The 15,015-nt window shown below is 33.2% G+C and overlaps 3 protein-coding genes across 3 annotated transcripts in view; 2 read left to right on the forward strand and 1 right to left on the reverse strand.

Annotated features, from left to right (window-relative positions):
• The first annotated feature begins 8,256 nt into the window (after window positions 1-8,256).
• LOC108782517 (Coiled-coil domain containing 56) lies at window positions 8,257-9,413 on the forward strand. The gene is made up of 4 exons (XM_018550799.1): window positions 8,257-8,360; window positions 8,778-8,865; window positions 8,937-9,220; window positions 9,377-9,413. The coding sequence occupies exons 2-3, from the start codon at window positions 8,856-8,858 to the stop codon at window positions 9,215-9,217; spliced, it is 291 nt and encodes a 96-aa protein (XP_018406301.1). The 5' UTR covers window positions 8,257-8,360; window positions 8,778-8,855; the 3' UTR covers window positions 9,218-9,220; window positions 9,377-9,413.
• Window positions 9,377-10,758, forward strand: mtTFB1 (mitochondrial transcription factor B1). The gene is made up of 3 exons (XM_018550798.1): window positions 9,377-10,007; window positions 10,081-10,234; window positions 10,325-10,758. Exons 1-3 carry the CDS (start codon window positions 9,377-9,379, stop codon window positions 10,593-10,595), a joined length of 1,056 nt encoding a protein of 351 aa, XP_018406300.1. The 3' UTR covers window positions 10,596-10,758.
• A 500-nt stretch (window positions 10,759-11,258) lies between these two features.
• Window positions 11,259-15,015, reverse strand: part of RhoGEF64C (Rho guanine nucleotide exchange factor at 64C) — a 73,280-nt gene continuing 69,523 nt past the window's right edge. Inside the window, exons 6-14 of the mRNA XM_018550790.1 lie at window positions 14,628-14,839; window positions 13,199-13,463; window positions 12,893-13,114; window positions 12,650-12,799; window positions 12,478-12,585; window positions 12,233-12,385; window positions 12,034-12,150; window positions 11,860-11,961; window positions 11,259-11,751 (exon numbers count right to left, since the gene is read on the reverse strand). Of these exons, the coding sequence (XP_018406292.1) occupies window positions 11,623-11,751; window positions 11,860-11,961; window positions 12,034-12,150; window positions 12,233-12,385; window positions 12,478-12,585; window positions 12,650-12,799; window positions 12,893-13,114; window positions 13,199-13,463; window positions 14,628-14,839 (1,458 nt within the window). The 3' untranslated portion in view covers window positions 11,259-11,622. The remainder of the gene's footprint in view (window positions 11,752-11,859; window positions 11,962-12,033; window positions 12,151-12,232; window positions 12,386-12,477; window positions 12,586-12,649; window positions 12,800-12,892; window positions 13,115-13,198; window positions 13,464-14,627; window positions 14,840-15,015) is intronic.

Here is a 15,015-nt window from a genome sequence, read left to right on the forward strand (position 1 = left end):
AGGGTGCGATTAAGGCCTCTAGCAGGTTATCCCTAATGTATAGTCAGGTCCTGATAAGGAATCGTGATAGAAACCGCGTGCCTTGTCAGGAATGTAATACAATTTTCCGATTGTAACCAGACAGCTCTATTCCTATTGCCTGCACTCTCAATTGTGTCTCAGACTATTAGGCTTGAATCACACATCACTCTCTCACCCTCTCGCAGTTTGACCGCCCCCACGACTTTAAGGTTTACTTTATAAATATTATGTGTATAGACCTCACTGGTTTTGATCGTGTTTATAATTATGAGATGAAAATTCTGAGAAAAATCAAATTGTCGTAAATCCTATATTATATAACATATTTTAATTTATAACAATTAAAATATGCTCTAAGACATATTACATTTATAAACAATTGTGTTTAGGGATACGTATATTGCGCGACAATTTCCGTAATCGAAGTCAATAGCACTCTCTTCATGAACCTGCATGATACGCACGTGCAATTCCGCGATACAGGCACGTTTCATCATCATCGTCATCGTCGTCGAAACCCGTGTCACACGATATCGTGCATTATCATAGATATTGGCCAAGGGCTTTAGCTTCGGGGCGTCGGTACGTTAACAGGCCTCATAAATAAAAAATATCGTCTCGCGGCATGAAATTTTCCGTGGCGTCTCTCCGAGAGTATATCTTGCCGCACCTCAGCCGTCGCTGTCTCCTCGGCCGTCTCTTTGGTTAAGAAGTCTCGTTTCTCATTCTTTCCATTCTTTTGAAATACACGGATCCACTTTACGCTTGATACGCTATAGTACCACACTTACGTTCTCCACCGATTTCGGTATGCTGCCGTGTAACGATGAGGAAGGCGTTTCTTCCACATCAAGATAGTGTCATAGGGTTTGCTTTTCGAATACATAAGACAAACGCGATGAAATCTTGCTTCAATGTAAATTTCCGTCAAATATTTGCGTGTACTACTTTTGGACATGGTTTAAAAATCCAATTATGTAGAATATTAAATTAACATATTAATATCTCAAAAAAAATGGCCCATTTTTTCCTCTTTTTTTTTCTAAAGCTTAGTGTTCCTTTGAATAAAAAAAAATTTGCTAAATAGATAAGTCAATGTATTCAGGGATGTAATAGTTTATTATATATATGGGGCATTCCATTCCAAGTGTGCCACTCGAAAACTTTTGGACTTTTGATTTGGCTGAAATTTTGATATATATTATAGTACCCATCGCAAGAAGAAGCTACCACGATTTTTTTCGAATTTTTTTATTAACATAGTCATGAGATATGAATTTTTTTCAAAATTCGCAATTTTCAAATGCCTGTAACTTTGCGAAAAATAATTCAAATAAAACGTTTTTTTTTAAATTGTGTTTTGTACTTTAGATTTCAAAAAAAAATATCAAGAAAAGTTTCAAAATTGTTTTTTAATTTAATGTAAAAAATTATTAATTTTTTAAAGTATATATATATAACAATTTAATTAAAAAAAAAAAATTCTCATGAAAACTTAGATTTATTTGATGATTTTTAAAACTAATTTGATCGTGGGCAAATTTTTCCTTCTATTTTTACGATAAAATATTGTAATATATAGATATAAACTCGTGACATTTTCATTTCCTAAAATTTTCGGTTTATTCTCAATGTAATAACTTATTTTTTTATATTTACCTATTTAAAAAAAAAGTGTTTCCGTGATTGATATTACTTTTATACTAAAATTATCGTTTTCTTATTATGAATTTTTTTACAATATAATTTTTCATTTTTATAAATTGTTATTATTGTCTAATCTTATTTGTAAGAGTACGGCTACACTTCTGCAAGAATTAAGCTTGCAAGTACAATTACTAAATTTGATTAGTTTTGCCCATAGAAACGCAAAACGTAGTAGGAAAGTTTTATGAGCAAAACTAATCAAATTTAGTAATTCACAGCTGCTCTGTGAAGTTGGCACCCCTAAATGCGAATTTTGGTAAAATGATTATTGCTTTCGTTTGTCCACCCATTATTTTCGTTTGTCCACCCTATTTTTATTATATCTTTCATAATAATGAAAAATAATCACTTGGGGGTATTACAATTTTTTTTGTGTATAACTTTTTTTTGGAGGGTGGACAAATGAAAATAACGGGTGGACAAACGTGGACAAACAGTGGACAAACGAATGCAATAATGATTTTACCAAATTCGAATTTAGGGGTGCCGACTTCTCAGAGCAGCTCTATTAAGTTGGCACCCCTAAATGCGAATTTTGAGAATATTCATATCTCATGACTATGTTGATAAAAATATTCGAAAAAAATCGTGGTAGCTTCTTGCGATGGGTACTATAATATATCAAAATTTCAGTTAAATCAAAAATCCAAAAGTTTTCCAGTGGCACACTTGGGATGGAATGCCTCATATATAACTAAAAGTTGATATTTACTTTAATGCTTAATAAATTCGTAAAAGAGATTTAGCTTGTATATGATTATATTATCTGTTATTAAAATGTACTGAAATATTACGACGGTTATACTAATGTCAAAATAGATCCTCTCTCAATGCTAGAATTTTTTTTTTATAGTGGAAAACCATAGGATAAAATGATAAAGCATGTTTTCCAGAACATTGAGCTTTTGTATGCGAGGACCTTTTCGATTTTCTCTTATCCGTGCTTATCAGTGCTTATCCCAAGTTGATCTTTGCTTGGATCACAAAATCGTAAAATTTAAGAACGGTACTATTATAAATGAGATAAAACTGACTATATTCTCAGCAGCTAGAAATAATTTCGTTGTGAACTTCCGAGCAAAGGAAAGAATTCTCTGTTATACCCGAAAATTTCATGTCTCTACGAATCAGATTGGCTAATAATCAACTAGAAATAAAAAAATCGAATAAAAATGTTCTAACCCACTCTCGTACTCTCTCTCTCTTTCTCTTTAATTTTCTATTTCAAAGGCGATGATATCCAGAGGAAGATAGCGTGGGTTGCTACCTTCGATAAACTTTCGTAATTCAATCTGCGGGCAGTGCAAACTTCGTCGTGAATCATTTCGCAGGTCAGCTTTTGCGTGAGTGATACTAGGTTAGTTTAATGGAAACATGGTAGCTGTTGCAACACATGTGGCAAAAAATATTCTGTGTATACTAATAGAATATAATTTATTATTTTTGAGCTATAATATTATTTTTGTTTAATAGAGAATATATTATGAATTCCATGTATTATGCTTGCAGCTAAATGTACATGATGCATGTAATTGAGGATTTTTACTATATCAATTACATACATATGTATGCGAAACAACAATAATTACGAGGCAATTAATTGTCCATTTAATCATTCAGTTAATTATATGCGCTAGTAATCAATTACTTATTTAGTTAATAATATACTTTATCTCATATCTGATTTTGTTCAATTGGAAAGTTGAACCGCTTGTCTCTCTTACAATTATATCATGCAACCATTTTGGGTTAATAGCGTCCTTAATAGAGTCATAATTTATCGTATAAAATATTTCAGTCATAACACAGATACAATTTATGTTAATTTATACAATAAATTTCTGAATAATTTAATGCATAATATCATAATGTAGATATCAGAGTAATTTAATTAAGGAGAAAAATATATGTGTTGGATTGAAACGAAAGTTCATAGCGTTATTTCATTTATATCACGTTGACATTTTTTTTTTTTTTAATTTGGCGTTTGCATCATTTGACAGAACAAAGCTTCAGCTTTAAGAATCTGTTTTTTAATTGCAATACGCGTGCACTCACACGCGACGATTTTTAACAGAGTTATGAGCAATTAAAGTAAAAATTCTCTTTATTTAATTCGCAATAAAACTCAATAACTAAAAATCTAAAAAAAAAAATATTTTTTAAAAACTTTGTAGAGAAAATTTTAAGTTCTCACGGTAGAAAGTCAAAAATGTTTGCAAATTTTGTTTGGGCGTGTGATGAGCTCACAAAGAAAATTTCCCATTTTGTCCAGCTCGTAGTTTTTTATATGTAAAAATTAATTTAAAAAGTAAGTTCTATTTTAAAATTTTATCTCTCTAAAATATGAACTTCAAAATAATATTATCTTGAAAGTGCATCTCAAAACTTCTGTACAGATCTAAAATTCAACTTCAAAAAATAAATTTATTAAGGAATGACTTAATTTTTCTCGCAATTGAAATATGTATACCTAATGCGTCTAAAAAACAGATACTGGATGAATTATTAATATGTCACAAGAATTAAACTTTGGAATTTTCAGTTTTGTATGCTAAAACGAAGAAGCATTTTCCGTCTAACTTTGGTGAACTTTGTTAAGAGAATCGATAATATATGTTGTTCTGTGTAAGGAAATACTCGTTGAATTATTAATACAAAAATTCTCATGCATACGCAAATCCTGCGCTCTACAAGAACCGTTCCAGTTTCTGACAGCGGGACATAAGAGAAACTCGAGAATCCAACGAGTAAAACGAAATTCTTTACTTATTTAATGGAGAAAATCGAAATTGCCGATGAAACTTAGTAGCACAATCGCGTTATTATTGATGATCATTGTTGATGATCTGAGCTCGCGACTTCATACTTCGGAGATTCAATCTTTATTCCCTGTTGACCTGTTCATGAAATAATTAATCAAAGGACACCCCACGCTCGAGTGAAATTAATTAATATTTTTTAATTGTAGGAGAGCATTTTATTGACAAGTTTAATTGCAAGATATTTCGTGAAATGGCGCATAAATAACAAAATGATATATTGTATCACTCTAACGATAACTTTCTTGCAATTCTAAGAGAGTAAAAATATAATAACCAACCCTTGAAAAAAAAGTGAAAAAATGTGTGATTTTCCCAAAATTCGCAAAATATTAACAACAAATATATATCATCTTTATCTATATATATGATCTATATAGCTACAGAGCGTTATCGCTAATATTTTGAGTTATATATACATATCAATATATATACTGCCGTGTCGAATTTGTAGCACAATGTTAAACGAAAATTATGTTTATATATGATTCGAATGTTAATGATATGTTCGCCGACAATGAATAAAGAAATCCGATATAGAACTTGCTATAATCGGCGCGCTATCTCATTGAGCATTCTGAAAATGTTAATAGATGCATGCATATACGCTTTTACTGCAAATCCGTAAATCGATGCGTTATTATGGCATCACATCACTGTATTAAATAGACGAGAACAGAGATAAAATTTGCACTAATAGCACGGTGCCGGTAATCATTAATTTCAAATCGTATTCAATTATAATTATCGTGCAATGACTATGCGCATTCTTGTGGAAATGTGCCATATGCAATGTATTATTATTTTAACTGACTCAACATTTTCCTTCTATTAACGCATTTGCATGTTATGACATATATACACAACATTTATTAACAATTGATTTTGAAATAATATACATTTATCTAACGATTACACTTTTTTCGCAATCTTTATACATAATCATATTTAAGTTTAGCACGTACGTTCTTTAGTAATTATATAATATTTTAAGATGCAATATAAAATCGTATATAAATCAATAAAAAATATATAAAAGTATATATATTTATTTATTATAGTTATGAAAATATACTGCTGTAAGTGATTGTTTTGTTTTAAAATACAATGAAAAATCTTTTTCTCTTGGTAAATAATAGAATATTTTTTACTTTACACTGAACCAAGAGAGTTTTTGCTGGATGAGATAAAAAATGAGAAGGTATTATATTGCGAAAATTTTATTATAAATATATATGAAATACTGGAGATACATGAGATTTACAAAAACGACACGCACATGTCATTCCTAATAATAACACTTTCGAACAATAACAAAATCCGATTGATTTAAAATGGTGCATAAGACTAACGGAGAGGTATATTTTCACATCGAATGTCACGCGAGTGTGGACGTAAAACTCGTCCGCCAAGATCACAAATCAGTCAGCAGCAAGCAGGATACAGCATAAATTAAAGCCAGCATGCTCGTAAATTTCACTGAAATGGAGAATTCGCGTCGTTTTCGGATCAGATGCGACGTGTTCACTATTTGGGCTACCGGACGCGGATCGCGAGCATTTAACGAGTCCAAGCATTGATTTTCATTAACGAGCAACGAAAGCGAGCTAAAATTTTCCATCGAATTCGGGTAAAATGAAAAAAACGCACAAAATGCACGCACGGTCGTTAAAAGATTCAACTCTGTGAAATTTCTGCGTTCATCCAACTTGCATGCGCGACATTAACTTTGAATTAAACGCAATTCTTAAAATTTTTGTTTCATTAGAATAAAAGAAAACTTAGTGAACATAGAAGGATTGTTACAACTTTGTTAAAAGAATTATTCAATTGGAACAATCTTTATCACTAATTTAGAGAGAGAGAGCGAGAGAGAGAGAGAGAGAGAGAGAGAGTGAGTTTTCTTTTATTCACTTAAATTTTTAGAACTTCAGCAAAATATGTTATTTCTCTCTCTCTCTCTCTCTCTCTCTCTCTCTCTCTCTCTCTCTCTCTCTCTCTCTCTCTTTCTCTCCCTCCCTCCTCTCTTTCTCTCGTTATTCTTTTTACACATAATCACATAGAGTTGACGCAGGGTGTATTCCTCATTCCTGAAATGTATTTAATTGTTATGAAATATACCAGCGTAACGTGCAACGTCAGTTGAGCTTTGAGAGAGCTTAGCGATCCAATTGAAAATTTATCCAAGCTCCCTAATCCACTCGCGAGCCGGCTACCGATTGTATGTCGAATTTCAGTGGCGGATCGCTCGCAATCTATCGAATTCCACGCGTGCACGTCATTATTAACGTACCGAGTAAGTACGTGAGAGTACAACGCGCACGGCTGTCGGGCTCATCTCGAAAAGGAGCAGTCAATCGATCGACGACGACGACGTCGAGGAGCCTTACAGATATATATAGTATATAGCTATTGACAGTGAATAGATTACTTTCTACAATACCCTATTATATTACGAGAAAATAGATCGTATCACTAATCAGCTTGAAACGAATGTATTAATTTCTATCTTGACACTTGTATGGATTCTCTGGAAAAAATATATTTGCAATATCTTATATCGATATTAAATAAATATTTCATTAAACCATTTTCCTTATATTTTAGATTAGAAATTTATAAAAATTTCTTAATTGCAATGTTTTACTATAATATCATATAGGCAACAGAAGCTTGTAAAATCAAGATGTAGATCAAGGAAATGGGATGTGCTGTACCTAGACTATAGAATTACCGAAATATTATATTTGATTTTGGTCCTCGAGTCAAATACATAATTCGTGTTATATGAGGATTTTCTAAGTTTATTAAGTCGTGCTACATGGAAACCGTGCTCTCGGAAGATTGCGTGTTATAAGATCTATCGCAATTTTTCCACCCAGCACCATATTATGTCGAAAACGTGTTCTCGGAGTACCGTGTTGTGGGAGGGTTGACTATATAAAGTAACATTGTTGCAATTTTTTCAATTTTACTGTAATATTACTGGAACGTTGCACAATTACTGAAATGATCTGTGGGAATTTCTATGTATTAAAAGAGATACGATTTAATTTTTTAATGCTAGAACTATCATTAAAAGCATGTTAAATTTTGATTTAGATAAAAAATTTACTATCATATTTTATAATTATGTTTTCTTTCCTGTTTTTTTTATAATTCTGCCTCTTCTCTTCTACGTATAATATTTATTCTAGCTATATACGTGCTTTCATCTAATAAATCATTTACCTAATAAATCAAATTGTACATTTCCATATTGAAACGCGAATCTATAAAACAGTAAAAAGCTTTTATATGCTAATAAAATGTAAATTAACCACTAAATTTAATATATTTAAAAATCTTGAAAATTTTTGAAAATTTGCCAAATGTTTTTTTTTTATTTGACTATATCTTTTGATAACTTTATCGATTTGTATAAATTGATATAAATTCTTGTTGCAAATAATAGTAGTAGTTAATGATTATTTGTTAAAGGTAAAAATATAACACGCTGTATATATTAAGATTTCTAAATTACTTTTCATATTTAAAATCTAATCAATAAAATCAATTCATTAAGACTAAATTGATATACATAATAAAGCTTGATAATACCAACGGAGATATCTGAAGTTATTTTCTGTCATGTATTTTACATAATCGCCGCTCGTCTGTGATGGCAGTATCGCACTGGGTGTCTGGGTAGTGTGGTGTGGTGTGCACAAAAGCACAGTATAACAAAAGTGCAGGTAGCAGGTGTGCGTGTGGTCTTTGCGCGATTTTGTGATGTAAAGAATCTAAACCGGGATATAAGATTATTTCACTGTATGTATAACGTATATATCTTTATCAAATGTATAAAGCGTCTCTTAATTAATATTTAATAATTTTCATATATATAAAATAAATATGAATGAGAGTTAATAGGCTGATTTAACTTAACCTCAAAATTCTAGATATTAATACGTTTTTCGATTAAAATTGTGTTATATTTTTATAATTTTTTAGAAAGATTAATTAGTGATTTCAGTCAATTTTTTTAGTCATATGGATAACATTTATAGGAAACATTTTTATGTAGTCAAAATTTATGTATTATTGAAATTCTGATATACATGCGTGTTATCTAAAAATACTAAAATGTTATCTAAAAATACTACAATTTTAATGATTTCTCTATGACTTAGAATGTCTATATAAATAGATAAATAGTTTTTTCAATGGTATTTTTTTCTGTTGTAGCTTTTTTATGGCTGAAACTGATAACAAGAAAAGAAACAAAGATCTATTCTAATTCGTTGAGAACACTGGTGTGTGGAAATGGGACCTGGTGAATGATTTAAGTTGAATATTTTATTTGGTACTCTTTGACATAAGTAAACTTAATAATATTGTCTACAGATAGTCAACTTCAACAGAATGAAACTATGCCAAAAATTGATATAATAAAAGATGCAGCAAAGCTTACAAATACAAATATAGTTTATATGAAGCGCGTGGAAGAACAGAACTTGCAAAGAGCAAAACAAGTACAAAAATATCGCAAAGCTAATAGTTATACTGCTCTTGTTTGTGGTCTTGCAGTCATTGGAATTTATGCTTATACAATACATTCAGTTAAACAGGAAAAATTCTTAGACGACTTCGAAGTGCCGGAAAAGATTATTGACAACGCTACATAAAAAGTTTTTATTTGAAATGTTAATAAAGAAGTTTACAGCTCATTGTATTAAATAAATAGTATATTTTTGTTTATATAATAAAATAGAGAGCTTGTTTTTCAAAGTAATATTTTTTTTTTCTGTTACATAAGTGTGTCTGTATAAGATTAATGTTTAAAGATGTCTACTCCACGATTGCCACCACTTCCAACTGTACGAGAAATACTAAAATTATATCGTTTGAATGCTATGAAAAGATTATCTCAAAACTTTCTTTTGGATCAAAATATAACTAACAAAATTGTAGCAAAAGCGGGAAATATTTCCGGGAGTCAAGTACTGGAAGTCGGTCCAGGTCCAGGTGGATTAACTCAATCTATCCTGAGAAAGATTCCTGAACGATTAATAGTTGTAGAAAAAGACCAGAGATTTAAACCGACTTTAGAGATGTTAGCAGATTCATTTGGTGCGATTAATGGAAAGATGGATATAATATACGAGGATATCCTGAAAACACACATAGAAAGTCTATTTCCGCTGGAAAAAAAGAGAGATTGGAATGATAAATCTCCAGATATCTTCGTCATAGGCAATTTACCGTTTAGTTTAGCGACACATCTTATAATTAAGTGGTTGCATGCGATATCCGAACAACGTGGACCTTGGGCATTTGGTAGAACAAAAATGACATTAACGTTTCAAAAAGAAGTAGCGGAACGTTTAGTGGCTCAACCGATGGGAGAACAACGATGCAGGCTGTCAGTAATGGCACAAACGTGGACATTTCCAGTACTTCGTTTTATTATTCCTGGTACCAGCATTTTATTGTATTACATTAATTCGTTATATAAAATCTATTTATACTTTATTTTATAATTTTATAGGTGAAGCATTTGTTCCGAAACCAAATGTCGATGTGGGAGTGGTGTCGTTTACGCCATTGGTCAAACCACGCACACAATATGATTTTAAATTTTTTGAAATGATAACGAGGCATGTATTCAGTTTTAGGCAGAAGTACAGTATACGATGCATTGAGTAAGTTCGTTTATGTTATATTATAAATTGCTGCTATTATGATAATAAATAAAACTGCAAATAAATATTTTGTTATCTTTTTTCTTACAGAACTCTATTTCCGAAGGAGCGTCAGAAAGATTTAGGTTTGATGATGTATAAATTAGCTGACTTGGACCCGACATTCAGACCAACGCAACTTACCGTGGAAGATATCAATAAGCTAGCAACCGCTTACAAATATCTGATCGAGAAACATCCAGAGCTTGAAATATATAATTATCGCGCATCTCGGCACTTATTACCGTTGAGTAATACGAAAAATGTTGTAATACAGGACTGTACAGAAACATTGGAAGAAAATGTTGAAATGAGTATCTAATCGGAACGACCTATACTTGAAATATGCATCAAATTTCAGTTTTATTAAATCGCAGATTGTAATGTAGCAGATTAATTTGTTACAATGAATTTCTGTTAGAACTTCGTGAGGAAATCTGTAAATATATATTTATATATATATATATACACACACACACACACAGTATGGCTTAATTCTTAAATAAAAATAATGTACAATTTGCATGTTGTTTGTGTTAGAAATCATAAAAATACTGTTAATTATTTGGAGAAAGAAAGAGAATAATTGGAGAAATTAAAATAAGTATATATTCCGACAGCTTTACAAATTGTCGATGCACGCCAATCATACGGAACGTATACGACACCCTGTATCCTTGACGCTGTTGATCTTGCGAATTATTCAATACTATTAATCTGCGAACCCTATGACCTCAAATCTAATAGAATCTACCCTATTAATATCATTTTCGCAAAAAGCGATACTGGTAAAAAGAATCGCAGATGGAAAATGCAGCTAAGTATGTTAACATCCGTAAATAATCTGCGAAAAGAAAACAATACCCAATACACCGGTCAATATCACAGCTACTCGTCTCGTCTTTTTTTTTTTTGAAGGATTTAATCATTAATATTAAATAGTCCTATATATATGTATATATATACATATTATATATGTGTATGCACTTAAAATTATTCATTAGGAATCGACGAAATTGTGCGCGACTTTCGAGGCCACGTAGCACTTTATTTTACAGTGTCGTAGGAAACTCAAGTTTCTGCAACGTACTGTAATAACCGAACACAGATGGTTATACCTCGAATTCGGTAAGAACTAGACTTTCGCGTGTCAACGAAACGAGGAAATCCTTTGGTCTAGCATTCTCTCTCCATAATAAATCATTACTAATTCATTTGGAGATCATCTACATGAATTTATGCAACCGCTTAAACTTTCGCACTAATGAAGAGCTTCAGTCACTTAAAAATGCATTAAATACATCGGATAACATCGTGTTACTTATGTACTTATTACATCTAAGCCTTTGTTAGTTCCTTGCTACACCACAGATCATGATATTAGGAAGGGCTCCTCGACGTTTGCGCCAAGCGCCAAGAGACTGTGCGTGAGCCTGTAATGTTCTACACCATCTTTTCGTTCTCGCGCCATCTTCTGCCTGTAATAAAATTAATCAATTTACCGTATCAATATTAATATTTATTCGTATCAATATTAATCAATTCTCTTTACAATTAAAATTCATCATCACAATTTGTAATTTTACCTTAAATATAAACGTTTCTTTAGAAGATAATTCTTGTATTTCGAAATAATCCTCAAGATCTGTTTCACAACATACAATACATTTATCGAGGTACAGCGGCTCCTGAAATGATATCAATGGTTTAAACAAATTCACGTGAATAATAAAACGATACGAAATATACTAATCACTCACTCGTAGTAAAGAATATCGTCCAAGTTTCTCTTTGACCAGAAGTAAGGTAGCTTCCTTGATACCTATATGCTTGGGAAAGAGTGACTCGTCGTTAAATTCGGGATAATCGGCATTCGGCTGAAAAATAAAAATGTTATTTACATTTATGCACATAATTATTCGCGAGACACATTTAAAGACACGTATTTTACATATTTACTTTGCCGTTTGTAACAAGCATGGCAGTAACAGGCGCAAGTTTAACAGTTCGACCGCGTCTCCAGTTATTGTCAGTCGGTTGCGCTACCAGAAGACGTCCTTCGAGGACAAACCTAGCTTCTTCGTGTGCCCATTCCAAGATCTCGACAGCCATCTAGTAAATTTTATAAAAATTAATAGCATGATTAAAGAATTAAATTATTAACACTTTAAAATTAAATAAGTATGAATATTAGATTTACACACCTTTCTCAGCTTGATATTCACCATATCCTGTTCGCCGACAGACCGTCTGCCATTTTGAATAATCGATATTCTCCTCCACAATTTCGTCGACGTAACATCCTTTGCCTCCTATTAATTAAATGCATATTTATTTTCAGTTTTATATTGGATATGAGCATCGCGATACACTTACAGCATTCATGTGTTCCAAATGTAGCTCGATATTTGTTTGTGCTTGCTTAAGCCTCTTTTTCGCTTCTTGGATATCAGGTCGGACAGAGGGTGTCGCTTTGAGCAAACGTGCCAGAAGCAGAGGATATTTCGTAACTCTTTGGACAGGAACCTATAAAAAATACAATACATAAAGTTATGAATGTATGATTTATATTTTTTATTCCTGAATAAAAAATTAAGTCAAGGAATTAAGTGATATTACCATTAAAAAGGAGTTCAGATTCATCCTTCGCAAAACCGTGTTCTCCATTTGAGAAACCCTGAGAAAGATGCGAAGAAGCTCTTTCTCCTTCTCCAGATTTTGTAATAAAAGACTGGCACCGCCTTGACGTGTGCAGTAACTCTCGAAAGCGTGGAGCATCCTTTCTGACTCGAGAAAGATCTTACCCACGTCCACCGTCAAGAGATCCTCGTCCCCAGATTCCTACACAATCGAAAAGATCAAACGTATACTTTTCAATATTCGTCGCGTATTTAAAATAAGATTTCTTGCGAGAGAGTTTCTTACTTGAGCGAGTTCTACGCTATCCTTTAATTTCTCGGCTAAAACGAGATTGTGCTCGAGCAGCTCCTCGACATTCAGGAAGATCGCCGATAGTTGTTCGGACGTGAGAAGGCCTGCTCTTAACATTGGCCGGTGGAACTCCTCGAGTATGATCTGTAGATCTCTGCCGTACTTCTGCTCGGTTTCCACGATTTCCGTGATAATCTCTTTCCGTTCCGCGCGTTTCTTGGAGCACTTCCTGCACACGAAAGGCGCATAAACGACACCACTGAAAAAAAACATGAAAAATAAAAATATCTGCGCGGCGCCGCGGTAACGCAAACGTTATACTTAAGGAGGTTGCTACCAAAGAAATTTTGTCAGATGAACTACTACAAATTCGTATATGTAATCTACAATCACGGACGAAAGCGATTGTCGCAACTTCCGGACGCATATTGCATTATCCATTCATCAAGCGTCAACCGCGCTCTTCGATAACGACACTTTCGCTTTCGGGCAAATAAAATCGATGACGGGAGAAAGTAGCCCACTATTTCTCTCGCACTGCATTTGTCACGTAATCTAGTTGAACAAATTCTTAAATATACATATGTACAAATTTTAAATGCGTTCAAAAACTAGCATTGGTATTCACAGATAGTCAAACTTGTCAAGAGCAGTCAGTGTATTTTCATTGAAAAATAAGTCAGTTTTTGGATCGTAAATTGAATGGGAAAAATTTCTATTTAAAATACGGATGGATTAACAATTTTAATGCATTTTAATCCATCCTTGTTTACTGGAGAAGTGTTAATTATTAACCAGAGAGTTCGCGTTTCCAATAATCGATGCATTAATTCCAGCGAAGATGATTTTTTCGATTGATTTCTTAAGAGGAAGATTGGTACAGATCGCTACGACGAATGTGCAGGTGGATCACAGCTGTGAAAAGTCCACGACCGCGTAACGAAACGGCATTCGTTCCTCGATTCGCGGGATTACTCCTGGGAGGCCGGAACGCAGAACGGCACTTTGTTCATGGATTTATAGTTCAGAGGCGAATCGAGCGAATCCCGCGCAGAGTTCGCAGTAAACCAAATCTCTCACGGTCGAAACTCGGCCGCGCAGCCGTGGAAGATACGCTCTAGCGAGGACTTTGGACCGTTATATTCTCTCTCCGGATCATCGAACGCTATCTATGAATCTGGGTGGAAGTGATAACAGCGTACGATTTAGGACGTCGAGATGTGTTAAGAACGAGTTTCAAGAAGCTCTCGTAGTATACGTTCATATTCATTTACGCGTCCGGTGACTTAAACGGGAAATTGTAAAGAGACGAAGGTAAAATGTAAAAGGGATACATTCATTAAGATATCAAGGCATTTTTCCGTATTTATAATACCGGATATCGAACGCATAACAGTTCCGGTTTCAAGTCTCTCGGACTCACCTGTCTGTTATCAGAGGATCCAGCCGCTGCTCGCAATCCTCGCATAGCTTCGTGGCCCCGGAAATCACCTGCGGCATTCCGCCGAGGAGGCTTCCCGGGCCGGAGGAGATGTTGCCTGTCCTCCAGCGCCTCGCGACACATCGAGTGCTACTGGCTTGACTGCTCTCAGATCCGACTCCGCTGTCGGTTCTCTCTATGTCGACTGTTCTCGACTGCGAAAACGATAAGAAGCATTGATTAGAATCCCACATTAATTTGCATATATATTATTATTTCAGAGATCTCAAAAAAATATTTTACTCGAATCTCATTAATTGGTATTCAATTAGTTAAGTTTGTTAAACACAAATTTTATCAAACGTTTGCTATAAATTTTGTCAATAAAAAG

The sequence above is a fragment of the Cyphomyrmex costatus genome, unplaced genomic scaffold, assembly GCF_001594065.2.
Source record: "Cyphomyrmex costatus isolate MS0001 unplaced genomic scaffold, Ccosl1.0 scaffold13, whole genome shotgun sequence".
Classification (NCBI taxonomy): Eukaryota; Metazoa; Arthropoda; class Insecta; order Hymenoptera; family Formicidae; genus Cyphomyrmex; species Cyphomyrmex costatus.

Bases quoted from the DNA above. Each gene is read 5' to 3' on its own strand.
- mtTFB1 (XM_018550798.1), top strand. From the start codon at position 9,377: ATGTCTACTCCACGATTGCCACCACTTCCAACTGTACGAGAAATACTA. The intron at 10,008-10,080 runs GTACCAGCATTT...ATAATTTTATAG, and splicing joins ACTTCGTTTTATTATTCCTG to GTGAAGCATTTGTTCCGAAA. The intron at 10,235-10,324 runs GTAAGTTCGTTT...TTTTTCTTACAG, and splicing joins TACAGTATACGATGCATTGA to AACTCTATTTCCGAAGGAGC.